The 13970-nt window shown below is 37.6% G+C and overlaps 2 protein-coding genes across 3 annotated transcripts in view; both read left to right on the top strand.

Annotated features, from left to right (window-relative positions):
• The window catches only part of Nell1 (neural EGFL like 1), an 824312-nt gene that overhangs the window by 555427 nt on the left and 254915 nt on the right, over positions 1-13970 (top strand). The gene's annotated exons all lie outside the window — the stretch shown is intronic.
• LOC138833759 (isocitrate dehydrogenase [NAD] subunit gamma, mitochondrial-like) lies at positions 9526-10859 on the top strand. Its single transcript, XM_070032055.1, has one exon. It carries the CDS (start codon positions 9581-9583, stop codon positions 10751-10753), a length of 1173 nt encoding a protein of 390 aa, XP_069888156.1. The 5' UTR covers positions 9526-9580; the 3' UTR covers positions 10754-10859.

Here is a 13970-nt window from a genome sequence, read left to right as displayed (position 1 = left end):
CTGGCCTTGAACCACAATCTTCCCTATTTTCCATCTCCCAAGTAGCTAGGATTACAAGCATTAGGCTCTGGCATCTGAGGAGAGCTCTTATCTTTCTTATCTTCGTTGACTAGCAAAGGATCTCATACACAAAGAATATTTAGTATTTGAATGTCTAATACTATTGTGCATATCTATGTCAGGCTTTTTTTCTTTTTCTTTTTCTTTTTGGTTCATATGGGAGCTTGAACTCAGGGCCTGGGCACTGTCCCTGACATTTTCTCCACTTCCAGGTTTTTTTTTTGTTTTGTTTTTTTTTTATGTCAGTCATGGGGCTTGAACTCAGCCTAGGCACTGTCTCTCAGCTTTTCAGCTCAAGGTTAGCTACCTACCACTAGAGCCACAGCACCACTTCCTGCTTTTTCTGCTTATGTGGTGTTGAGGAATCGAACCTCGGGCCTCATGTATGCAAGACAAGTGCTCTACCACTGAATTTCATGGACTTTCCTGCCTGGGCTGGCTCCATCCTCAGATCTCATACTCCTGAGTAGCTAGGACTACAAGCATGAGCCACCAGCACCTGGCTTTCTGTCAGTTTTCTAAATGTTCTTTCACTTTATACTATTTTTATACCATTATATATATATATATGTACATATATATATATATATATATATGCTTTTGCTGAAGATCCCCAGGTAGATAGTATTGATATGATTACACTTGAGATCATAAATACTCCTTTTCGTAGATTTTTTTCTACCCTGAGTACTTAATAGTCAGAAATGAAGATTTGATTGTCTGAATTTGTATCCATGAAAGAAACAAATCCCACTGGGGTTGCCTGTAATGGCAACAATTAAGATCAGGAGGCAGATCTGCTGAAGAATCTACTAATATTGGCATTTAAAAAAAGAAAGAAAGAAAAAAGACAAGGGAACTCTTCACTTTGGCCTCAAGTTAAAAGTAACTTAAAGATCTTGCTGTGCTCGGACACCTTTGTCATTCTGAAATATGCTGCTGGGCTCAGCCTGACTCCCTGGGGTCAAGCATACTTATGTTATCAAACTGCCTCTGACCTTAAAGAATGTGCTCAGTTTGTTACATGGTGACATGTCACCATCACATCTGGTATGTGACTTATCTGGTTTTTTTTGAATCCTGGGCTTGGGAGCTATCCCTCAGCTCTACAGCTTAAGGCTAGTGCTTTACCATTTGAGCCACAGTGCCACTTCTGGTTTTCTGGTGGTTAATTGGAGAAAAAAATCTCACATACTTTCCTGCCCAGGCTGGCTTTGAACCTCAATCCTCAGATCTCAGCCTCCTGAGTAGCTAGGATTGCTAGTGTGAACCACTGGCGCCCGGTAGTGACTACCTTTCCTAAAAGGCTCTTGTTCTGGTGCAAGCCAGAACCAGGTGTGCTAAAACTATGGCAATGCAGCAGAAATATTGGATGTATAAGAATTTGTATGGTTGGGACTTAGAAGGAAACTATGAAAATAGGTTTGGGGGCATAGATTTTACCTGGGAGGTGAGCACAGGAAACATTGAAAGGAAAATGGGAAGGACACAGAGGAAAGATAAAATGGTAAGTATTTGACACTTTATTTAAGGGATAGGAGTTATCACTCTAGGCGACTGGAGTTTCATTTTAGTGGGAAGTTCTGTCCCAAGATTAACTTACCCAAGAAGCATGCATGAAAAGCTACTCCCTAGAAAGTTGTATTTCTGACCATTTGCCAGCTTACTCTGGCTTTAACATACAGAAGATGTGGACAGTGGAAAATTAGGCACGTCTTTGCTAGTATAGAAATCAAGATTTTCTTCCTGCAATCCTTTTAGCTTTTGTAGTTTCTCCTCTGCTTTCCTTAGTCTCTTTATCTTCTTCTCCCTCTTTTAGTTCATCCTTTCACTTTGATTCCCTTTGAGTCAGGGACTTGGTATGTAGCTCAGGCAATCCTCTAACTTGGCAATTCCCTTGCTTCAGTTTTCTCTGCAGGCTAGGATTACCACATGTATGCTACCATGCTTGGCTTCCTTCCCCTCATTTTCTGTGCATAGAACAATAAATGCATAAATATTACTCAAATGTCAGCTGAGCTTTCTCCTTGATTGGCTGTCCTAGATTCCATGCAAAGGAGATTTCATTTCTCCAGTTGAGATGCTTGTAAGATTCTTCTTAATTTTCATATACATAAACTGAGAGCTTATTTATCTCTATTTGTTTTATGTTTCTGTAGGTTTTGAGCTAGCATAAAACCTTTCAAATTATTTTTTATCAAGTAGCACCAAGAGTCCATAGGTATTAGATGACACTGACACTGCCAAATTTTAGCTAACCTGATATAATACATTTGCATCTATAAAAACCTCCTTTGTCTTATCACATCATATCCTTTCTAATGCTCAGATGTTGATGAGCACCACAAGCCATGTCTTTCAGTTTTAGTCAATGAACTCAGACATTATTGTGTTCATTTCACATGGGCTTATGGTGGGCATGTTAACATGGTATTAGTGAGAAGTTTCTGTTCTCCTGGTAATTATATTTGACAGGCAGTATTCCACACTGCCTCGGGAAAGAGAGAGATTATGGTCCACAAGACTACTTCAGACAGCTGAAAATGTCTTCATTAAGGTGTCCCTTTGTAAGAGAGGAGCCCAGGATGTTGCGACTGGCAATGTGGATATTCAAACAGAGCTCATTAGTAGTTTAGGAGCATCATGCATTCTATTTTTAATACAATCTCTGTTATTCAGGCTCAGGAAAAACCCACATGGAATTTGCTCATATTCACTGTATATATATATATCTATATCCATCCTCATTCTCATCCTTTGACATTCCATACAACTTGTAGCTCAGGGAAGAAGAGCATGTCAAGTTGCTGGAGAATGATCTGCTTTATACCTGATAACCTAGCAGACTAATAAATGTGCAGCATGTAGAGAGTCCTCCTATGTATAAGCAAAAAATGATATTTGTCTTGAAGGTTCTTGAGCCTTTCCTTTTTCCTTGATTTACTTCAGGTGAATTAATTTTAACTCATACTCACTTGTTTACAGGTACTTTTAATGTTACATAATTCTCAGTTTATCTTTTAAAAACCTGAATGTCTACCATGGTGATCTGTGTGTTTATGGGTGCATGACCCTTCTGTTCTCAGAGATGGGGGAGGAGAGGGATGGTAGCCCCTGGAGATACATCAAAGCACAGAGGAAAGCAGAATGATGTAGGGAGATGAGTACAAATTTGAGGGTGAAGAGACTCAGACTCTACCTACTTATAAGGGGTTATTCATCCTCTTGGCATCTTACTCTCCTTATTTGTGCAATGATAACTACAACATGCTCTCATAGCTGTAGTTTTCTGATTGAATTAATGGATCACCCAAAAGGATGGGATGCCCAGTGGATGCACATTTCCATCTTAAATGGAAGGAAAGCATTTATAGACAGGATATTAAGAGGGAAGAAGGATTCCATTTGAGAATGTTTTAGCTATGTATATACTTTTTATAATTAAACCTACTCTTTAGTACTCAACCAGTACTATTACTCTTTAATAGCTATACCACTTGGCTAAATAGTTGGCCTCTAAAAGCCCCTTCTATTTTCTAGAATCTATAATTACTATAATAATTATAAGAACTGAGTCACAGTGGTTCAACAGGTGATGAGTATATTTTAAAGAGCCTATGACTTTTGGCCTAATTAAAATTGGAAATGTTGAGAAAAATCTGTGGTGTATCTTTGCCTGAGATGCTTTGAGCAGGGAGGGGAATATATACATGTGTGTAAATAGGTATATGGAACAATAGAGAGGGTAATTCTGATCCTCGTATAATCTGTATACAATTGAAATACCATAGTGATGCAATTAATATACAGGAAGAAGAAATGAATGACCGGAAAATGAAAAGGTTATTGGGGAAGGTGCAGGTAAAAGCCAAGCAGACAAAAGCAGAGGGTGAATGAGGAAGAGGCTCAAAGTAGTTTTTTGCATATATGAAAATAGAACAAAACAACAAAACAACAAAATAACAAAATTGTTGACACGGATTTAGGAGGGAGAGTAAGGAAAGTGATAGAAAGGATGTGGTTGGGCCGGGCGCCGGTGGCTCATGCCTGTAATCCTAGCTACTCAGAAGGCTGAGAACTGAGGATCACGGTTCAAAGCCAGCCCAGGCAGGAAAGTCTGTAAGACTCTTATCTCTAATAAACCACTAGAAAACCGGAAGTGGCGCTGTGGCTCAAGCGGTAGAGCACCTTCCTTGAGCTGAAGAACTCAGGGACAGCACCCAAGCCCAGAGTTCAAGCCCCACAACCAGAAAAAAAAAAGGATGTGCTTGGTTTGAGTGTGTGGTATGCATATTTGGGAAATATCACAACAAAACTCCACTCATACAATTAAGTAAATGAATAGAAATCATTGGATAACAAACAAAAATAGATTTGAGAGGGAATCTCCATTTATTATTTTCACAAAGAGCTTCTCTTGCCTTATCTTCTTTAAAAGGATATCCTTCAAACTAGAGAGAAATTGAAGAAATATGTAAGTATCTCATCGATGAATTGTGTTGGGAGATCACAATCTTGCTAGAGGTTTTCGAATGGTATAGTCAAGGCTCCAGGTTAGAAAAAAGTAGCTGATAGACGTGTTCCTGGGCTGTGATTTTGTTTTGTAGGATAATACAAGATGAGGTGCTTCCAATGGACAGTCTTCACCTGAAATTTTTTAAGAAAGGCTAACGTTCCTGCTTCAATATCACTTGTCATTATAACTTCTTCTATTTTAGTTAAAAAGAAAAAAATGATCATAATGTTCACTGTACACTTATGAACATAGAATCAGGTAACTTGAAGGTTTGGGAGAGATGAGGGAGAATAATGGAAGGGGTTATATTGATCACAATGCATTGTCCTCATATTCTGATGTATTTAGTTGAAATCCCCTCTTTACAACTGCTTACAGATAACAATAATAATAATTCACAAAGGAAGCAAAAACATATGGATGATACAAATACAGTTAATTCTCTACTAATACCTGAATATCTTTCCTTGCAGGGGAGAATATTTTCTTTACTAATTAGCAATTGTAGGTAGGAAGCCTCTTTGAAGAAAGATATACGTAGATTTTCATCAAGCGCACTGTTAAATACTTGGTATTGTGTACTAAGATTCTCTTTGGGGAGAAAGAAGGACATTTGTAGATAGATAGCTTCTCCTAGTTTTCTGCCTTCTGCCATTCTTCTTTGCTTGTTAGCATTGATGGCATGACAGGTGAGAAATTACGTTAATTATGCAATAGAGAAAATAAGACCACACATTCATTCCTTTGGAAATAAAATATGAAACAACGCTCATAATCTGGAACTCTAGGACATGAAATAAGAACTTTCCTAAAAAGAAGGCATGCTTTAAAATATCTGCTTGTGTTAAACAAAGGTTTTGTATGAAGTGACTGTGGTCCTGAAACGTTATTGCCTACTTCACTTTTTTTTCCCTAATGCATGTTTTTCTTTTTAAAGCAATATCTTTCAAAGCCTTTTATTTTTATTTCAAAACCCCTTAATGTTCTCTGCTACCCCGAGGGTATCATATAAATCCTTCGATTGCCACTAAAGGCCCTCTACTTTCTGACCCCAATTTACTTTTCCCCATTTGTCTGTCACTTTTCCTACATAAACCCTTCCTTTCAGCCAAATAGAATTGGTTAGGGTATCTCACCAACCTTTTAGTTTTACCTCTATTTTAGAAAACTGTATTTCCTCCTCTGTACTAGCCTTCCATCAAGATTGGATTGAAGTCCTTTTCCAAGCATCATAGCCCAGGTACACAGTGTCAGTTGGATCTTTAGCCACCATTTAGCATCTAGATACATTTCACTTAACTCTGCCAAGAACATAAACTCTTTGAAAATATAGGGTTTATATTATTTCACAGCATTCATTTCCCCTCGACACTAAAAGATCCATATATTTTGCTCACTTGTCTATCAATCTTGTGTGTGTGTGTGTGTGTGTGTGTGTGTGTGTGTGTGTGTGTGTGTGTGTTTGTATTAACTTTTATTTTCTACTGTCTACTTCCACTGGAATATAAGTTCCAAAGGAAGTCATAAAGCTTGGAAAATATGCAGAGGTCAGACAGGGCAGACTGTGGCTCTGGATCCTGTGTTCTTACACATTGATGTACATACCTCATTGAGGTATGTCAATAACTATGCTGCATTGCTATTTCCACTGTTACCTCAAAACAGTATCTTGACAATGTTGACTCCTTATCCCTAGTGTTTTGATTCTGTTAGAGTCTGTGACATCCATCTGACTGTTCATTCCTGAATCAGAGCTCATTTCTCTAGTCATCCTTTTTGAGCACTTCAAATATTAATGGTCCCTAGGGTTAGTGTCATTTTTTTCTGTGCTTTCTCTATCCACCTCTGCCTAGATGAGTACTTTTAGATCTTAGTGGCATGACATATTGCAGTGTCACCCTGAGAACTACTCACTTATTCATAAGCATTAAGCTATAAGTACTTGGTGAATGATTTACTTTTCAAACTCAGTAGAGTCACTCCAAAGTTACTATCATTTGCATTTCAATATTGTGTGCCACCATGTGTGTACCAAAGTAGAACTTGAGTGGGATGGAGTGAATTGCTCATAATTCACAATCCTATTTTATATTTACAGAAAGTGTCTATGATCTGATATTATTGATATGCCATCAAGAGTTACAGCAATTTTGAAATATTGTCGTGTGTAAATTGTGGATTTATGGTTGTAATTTTTTTACCCATGGATTCATATTTAATAAAGAAGAGAGGTAAAGGAAACATGTTTATGCTTCTGTATATTCACAGCATAGCAATGAGTATGAAGTTACTTACTGTTTTAATGTCCAAATATAAAGCAAAATGATGATCAAAATGTCATGTGCAACAAGACTATTTGTATTAACACTATAAATAATTGTAAAATATTATATTTTTCATTTTATAATGTTGACATTAGAGTTATAAGTCCTTACTCATATATAATGGTTTCCTTATCTTTTAAATATAGTTCAAAATATGGTTCATACTAAAACAGCATAAGATAGTTTTGCCTAAAAAATAACATATTTTGAGCTCATTAGCTAGATTAATAATTTGCTAGTTGGGCTGGGAAGGTGGCTCAGTGGTAGAGCGCTTGCCTTGCATGCTTGAGGCCCTGGGTTCGATTCCTCAGCACCACATAAGCAAAAAGAAAAAAGCCGGAAGTGGCGCTGTGGCTCAAGTGGTAGAGCGCTAGCCTTGAGCTGAAGAGCTGAGGGACAGTGCCCAGGCCCAGAGTTCAGGCCCCACGACCGGACCCCCCCCAAAAAAAAAAACCAAGTAATAATTTGCTAGTAAAATTCTCCTTTTGTGACTATGACCTGTAAAACATTTTAAGAGCAGTGTGAGTCATTTGACCGTGTGTGTGTGTGTGTGTGTGTGTGTGTGTGTGTGTGTGTGTGCACACCCATGCTTTTCATTACAATTGGGTATGCTCCTGGGAATCTCATATGAATGCCATTTGTCATGTGTCATAGCCAAAGAAAAGCTAATATTCTCTGCTATAGGCTATTTCACACACACACACACACACACACACACACACACACACACACACACACACACACACACACACACTCCTGTATGTTTAACCATCTAGTATATTAATGACTTTTGATTCTACTTCATCAACAATGACCCATTTTCTGATAGTGGGAGAATTCCTTATTAATCCACCCTTTGGGCATTATTATGTAGATACAGCCTACCACACATGACACTTCCAGACATAATCCTCTACACAACTTGCTTTTCTTCCAATGTTGGGATATTTTCATTGATTGCATCATCATTCATTCAGTCTGCTAAATACAGACTATTCATAGAGCTCCCGTATGACCCAGCAATCCCACTCATTTACCCAAATGATCACAAACAAGGCCATACTAAAACTACCAGCTTTAGTTTATGTTTATCACAGCATTATTCACCATAGCTAAGATATGGAACCAACCCAGATGTCCCTCAGTAGATGAATGGATCTAGAAAGTATGATACACACAGACACACACACACATACACACACACACACACACACACACACACACACGAATCTATGCCTCCATGAAGGAATAGCACCACTCCATTTGTTAGGAAATGGAAACACTTGGAAAAAATATATTAAGTAATGTAAGCCAGACCCAAAGAAACATAGGTCCCATGATTTCCCTTATTTACAATAAGGAGTATGTACTATGTGATTTTTTTTGTTTTTTTTTTGTATGCTCTTCCCTTTATGATATAACCCCTGTTGTCATTATATTTTATTCTGGTGCCCTGTATCTTGTATATACATTTTTTCTAATTTGGAGAAGGGAAGGAAAATAACAAAATGCTGAAACAAGGATACAGGTTGACCCATTGTAACAATGAGACCATACAAGATGCTATGTTGAAAACAACTTTACAACTTGGTGGGGGTTGTAGGGAGGAGTTGGGGTGGAGAGGGAAGGGATATTAGGGGAAAAACAAAGAAGGGGGTAACAATGCTTAATAGGAATATACTCACTACCTACTCATATAACTGTAACCCCTCTGTACAGTATTTTACAATAAAAATATTAAAAGAAGAATAATGTTCAACATCACCTATGTTAGTAGTCTACCCATATGTATACATTAATTATCTGGGAAGCATTTTTCTCTCTTATCCTTGTCTTTATTCTACTATAGCTGCTCCTTATTCCTTATTAGGATCATTTCATAGCCCACTAGTTTCCAAATTTCAGTGTGCATCAAAATTATTACAACAGGTTGTTAATCCTCAATTCTAGAACTTCTGATTCAAGAAGTCTAGGGAGAGTCCTAAGAGATTAAAATTCTAACTAGGTTTTTCTAAGAAAATCTTTATTTCTTTACAAAGGAGAAAATATCTGTATGATATTTAATGATGGGCATATGTCATCATACATTTGCCCAAACCTACCAAGTATATGGTATCAAGTGTGAAATCTAATGTAAATCATGGACTTGGAGTGATAATAATGTGTCAGTATGGATTTATCACTGCAAGCAGATGTACCATTCTTCTATGAGATTTTGAAAGTGGAAACATTTGTGCTCATGTTGATGCAGGGGCAAAAGTACAATGTCTGTACCTTCTCTTTAATTCTGATGTGATCTTAATGATATATAGATAGATCATAAATGATAGATAGATAGATAGATAGATAGATAGATAGATAGATAGATAGATAGATAGATAGATAGATTGATTGATTGATTGATTTTGTTTTTGGTGTTAGTACTGTGCCTTCAATTCAGGGCTTGGGCACTGACCCTTAGCTACACAATGTGGTTATTTTCTATTATATTGCACCTTACATCTCATCTGTTCTAGAAATCTCTCCCACTATAGTAGAATGTCAAACGTAGAATACAAGGAAGGAGAGAAAATTGTGTCATAGAAGAGAATACTAGATTTAGAATTCCATCAAAGAAAGCCAATTCCAAACTAAAGGAAGAACACATACTTTCACATGCGGGGAATAAGTTTTGGTGATCATGGCACTGGGGATGCTGACTGCAGCCAGTAGCTCCGTGAAGCCAATTTTCTCACTTTCCATTTTTGGCCATGTTTGGAAAGCGTTACATAGCCCTAAGATTTCTCGGAGGCACCTGTTCACTCACATTGTTAGTAACATAGCTACTCCATCAGCTAAATATGGTGGACGTCACACAGTGGCTATGATTCCCGGAGATGGTGTTGGCCCTGAACTTATGCTGCATGTCCAGACGGTGTTCAGACATGCCTGTGTGCCTGTGGACTTTGAGGTGGTACAAGTGACCTCCATGTCTCCGGAGAAGGAAGTTTACAATGCCATTCTGGCAGTTCGTCGAAACCGCATCTGTTTGAAGGGTAACATCGAAATGGATCACAACTTGCCACTGGATCACCAATCCCGTAACAACATGCTTCGTACCTCTCTGGATCTCTATGCCAATGTCATCCATTTCAAGAATCTGCCAAGTATAGAGACCCGGCACAAGAACATAGACATCATAGTTGTTCGAGAAAACACAGAGGGTGAGTACAGCAACCTGGAGCATGAGGGTGTGAAAGGCGTAGTAGAGAGCCTGAAGATTATCACAAAGGTCAAGTCATTGCGCATTGCCGAGCATGCCTTCCAGCTAGCCCAGAAGCTGAGGCGCCAAAAAGTGACAGTAGTGCACAAGGCCAACATCATGAAGCTAGGAGATGGACTCTTTCTTAAGTGCTGTGAGGAAGTAGCAAGTCGTTATCCTCAGCTCTTCTTTGAAAACATGGTTGTGGACAACGCTACCATGCAATTGGTATCCCATCCCCAACAGTTTGATGTCATGTTGATGCCCAATCTCTATGGCAACGTTATCAACAACATCTGCACAGGATTGGTGGGAGGGGCTGGCGTGGTACCTGGAGCCAACTATGGCAGCATGTGTGCAGTGTTTGAGACAGCCTCCAGGCAATCAGGCAAAAACGTAGCCAATAGGAATTTAGCCAACCCGACTGCCATGCTACTATCAAGTTGCAATATGCTAGATTACCTCAAACTCCACTCTCATGCCACCTGCATTCGGAATGCAGTTTTGAGATCCATTGAGAACAAAGCTATCCATACACCAGACATGGGAGGCAAAGGCAGCACATTGGATATCATTCACAGCATCACAAAGAAAATTCCACACATTGGTTAAGTGGTCAGTACCTCACAGGTTTCTAACACTCAGATCCTTTCCTGTTTCACCTTTTACCCATCCCCTCGAGACCCCAACTAGTCTGAGCAGTGTGGTCTGAAGAATAAACTCATTTGCTTCAATTCATTAGAAATAAGTGACTCCTGACTGATTTTTTTTCTATTAAAGTGCCATAAATATTACTTGTTTTAATTAGCCAGATAGGTTGCATTATAAGTGAATTGAGAACCTGCCTTAATATTTTAATTCACAATTCTCATTTTTCTGTGATATGTTATACTGAGTAAATAAGAACATCTTATTGAGTGGAATCTAGGGGCTTTTCCAGAACTTCCAAACTGATTTTCTTGTTTATCTGGATCATAAGAATTCAGTGGCTTATAGAGATGTCTGCCTTTTCCCTAAAGGTTATTAATGAGTTACTACTGCAATATTACTCTAAAATAAGTATGATAGCTCATTTAATAATAAGTAACAGAAAGCTGAGCTGGTATAGAAGGTTTTCTCTCTGTGGACAACATCCTCCCTCTTCCTAACTGTGTTGCTTATGACCTTTTTGTTAGGAATTTTCTCTGGTGGTACCTTTTTCATGGTTTGTTACTCTGTTTTTTTTTTTCCTCATGATTCTTAAAAAATACCTGTTAATTGCACTAGTGGGTTTTATTTTGACATGTTTATATGTGAATACATTTACCTTGATCAGACTTAGCCCCCTCATCTCTCCCATTCCCCCAACCAATTTAACAAGCTTTATTGTTTCATTTTCACACATTTGCATGAAGTATTTTGACCATATTCACCTTTCAGCTCGCTTGAAAAAATGAATTTTGAATTCTGAATTCCTTTTAGCTAGACTCAAGAGTTTAGAGGTATGTCAAATGCCTCTACAGCTTCTGGGTCTATAATAGAACAATGGGTTGCAAACTCCATTCATGTCCAATTCAAAGTTTTCAGACTTTCTTTTAAAGATTATATAAGAAAGAGGATTAAAGCCCTAAGCTAATTTAAATATTTAGCCTCACTTGCTTGTATTTTATCACTGTATTTTAAGATCATAATTTATATATACTGGCAAACAAAATAATTTTATTAGTCCTTGGAAACTGGTATTATTCAAGTAGGAAACTAAAGACAATGTTTATAAACTATTAACAACAGTTTTGCCATCAGGAATGCCTGCAGACAGAAGTAAAATCAAGAAGAGTAGTGGATTCCTCTTTTTGGAAGCTTCTATATTTCTATTTTTTTTTCTTTTTTGCTTATGTGGTGCTGAAGAATTGAACCCAGGGCCTCATGTATGCAAGGCAAGCGCTCTCCCACTGAGCCTCCTTTCCAGCCCTCCTATAAACTATAGATCTCTGCATGGTTTATGTACCACAAGTTAAAGACACTTGTGTTGGACCTAGAACTCCAAGAAGTACTGATTTAATTCTATTACTTTGATATCACCTATCCTGATTGTGTGTTATGCCAGGTCCAGGTTACTGAAAACTGAAAGCTGCGTGGAAGAAATTTACTTTGAGGAAGACTGCCTTCTTTCCTGTCTTGAGGTCTTCCTTGAAAAACAAAACAATTAAGGAAGATTAAATTATAAGTCAATTATGATAAGACCCTTTATTGGATAAGCAGAGAGAGATTTAGGGTGTTGCCACCCCCATAAAGCATGCTTTTCTGGGCTTACCTAAACCTATATCACCAGTGTTTGTTTTTACAAATAGAGAACAAGGAATGTATTTTAGTTCAAAGATCACTAAACCACAGTACCTTAACTCACCTACTCTTCATTATATTCTTTCCTTAATAGAGGAATATATTAAATCACATGCAGGCCATCTGTAGAGGATGGGCCAACTGTAGGCTATCATGTAGGATTGGAGAGTTTTATGGTACACTTGAGCTAAAGTTTCTCTCTCTTAAATGTGGTCATTTTCAAAATTCTCCTGTAGTTCTTGGACCAGACTGCTGTGATAATACACAGTGGTACAATTCTCCATTTCTGTTATTTGATTTTTCCACATAATTATGGGTGTGTCTAGGGAAAATACCTTGATTTTTCCCCCTTGGCTTCCATATTCCTTAATAAAATAGTGGGCACATACAATATAATTAATACATAATTGTTGAATTAATAAAAATTAATTGATTCATTTCTCGCAAAATTTCATCTCATTTCTGTTAATGATGTGACACCTTTTAATAATCCTAAATATTTACTTCATCATCTTAAGTGAGCATATAATATGTCCTTTTTGGCTTGGGAGGATTTCCATAACTTTTATAGTTGCTTTTGGAACAACATTTGCTTTTGGGAAAATTTATTTGCACAACATTCAGGGCAGGGAAACAAACATTCATCAGATTACACACAATGATTTGAACACAAGGGACCATAATATGAGACTGACTGACAGAGCTTTTTTGCATCAACTGAGCTGTACTATTGATGCGCCAAAATTTAAATTTTTGTTTTTGAAATAGTTTTGTCATTTGTTACTACCTTTAAGGAGTTGTACAAAGGAGATGCCATTTTACAAAGCAGTTTGTGAATACAATGCATCTTCATCAGTGTTACCCTTTTCAGTATTCTCAGCCTCCTTTGACCCACCCCTTTCATTTTCTTAATTTTGTCATGTATACACTGAATTCTTGACTGCACCAATTCTCTTCATTCTATCCCTTTTCTCTTGATCCCACACCTCTTTGCAAGTACCTACTTCATGGTGCCTCTTTTGTTGGTTTGATTTTGTCTTTCTAAGGAATTATATTACTTGAGGTTTTCTGAGAGTCTGCCATATTTCAGTTAATACATTTGTAGCCACTTGCATAATACAATACTTATTCTAGCTACTCCAAATAAAGGAAAACTTGCAACTTTTGTTTCTCTGGGTCTGACATCCTTCTTTTAATATAATTTTTCCAAGTCTTTTTATTTCCTTAGGAATGGTACAATATTTTTCTTTCTAATGGATGAGTAAAATCCCATTGTGTATATACTCACCACATTTTCTTGATTTATTTATCTATTGAGGGGCATCTGGGCTGATTCTATATCTTGGCTATGGTGAATAGTGCTATAATGAGCATGGTTGTGCTGGTGGCTTTATTGTAACCTTAAATGTGATCTAGTGGATAAATCCTCAGGAATGGAATTGCTGGGTCACAGAGCTAATGACTTAAAAGAGAGAGCTCTCAGAAGAAGAAATAAACATGGCCAATA

The sequence above is a fragment of the Dipodomys merriami genome, unplaced genomic scaffold, assembly GCF_024711535.1.
Source record: "Dipodomys merriami isolate MVZ:Mamm:240054 unplaced genomic scaffold, mDipMer1.0.p SCAF_21, whole genome shotgun sequence".
Classification (NCBI taxonomy): Eukaryota; Metazoa; Chordata; class Mammalia; order Rodentia; family Heteromyidae; genus Dipodomys; species Dipodomys merriami.
Note: the sequence above shows the minus strand (reverse complement) of the source record. Positions and strands in the feature narration are given on the sequence as shown.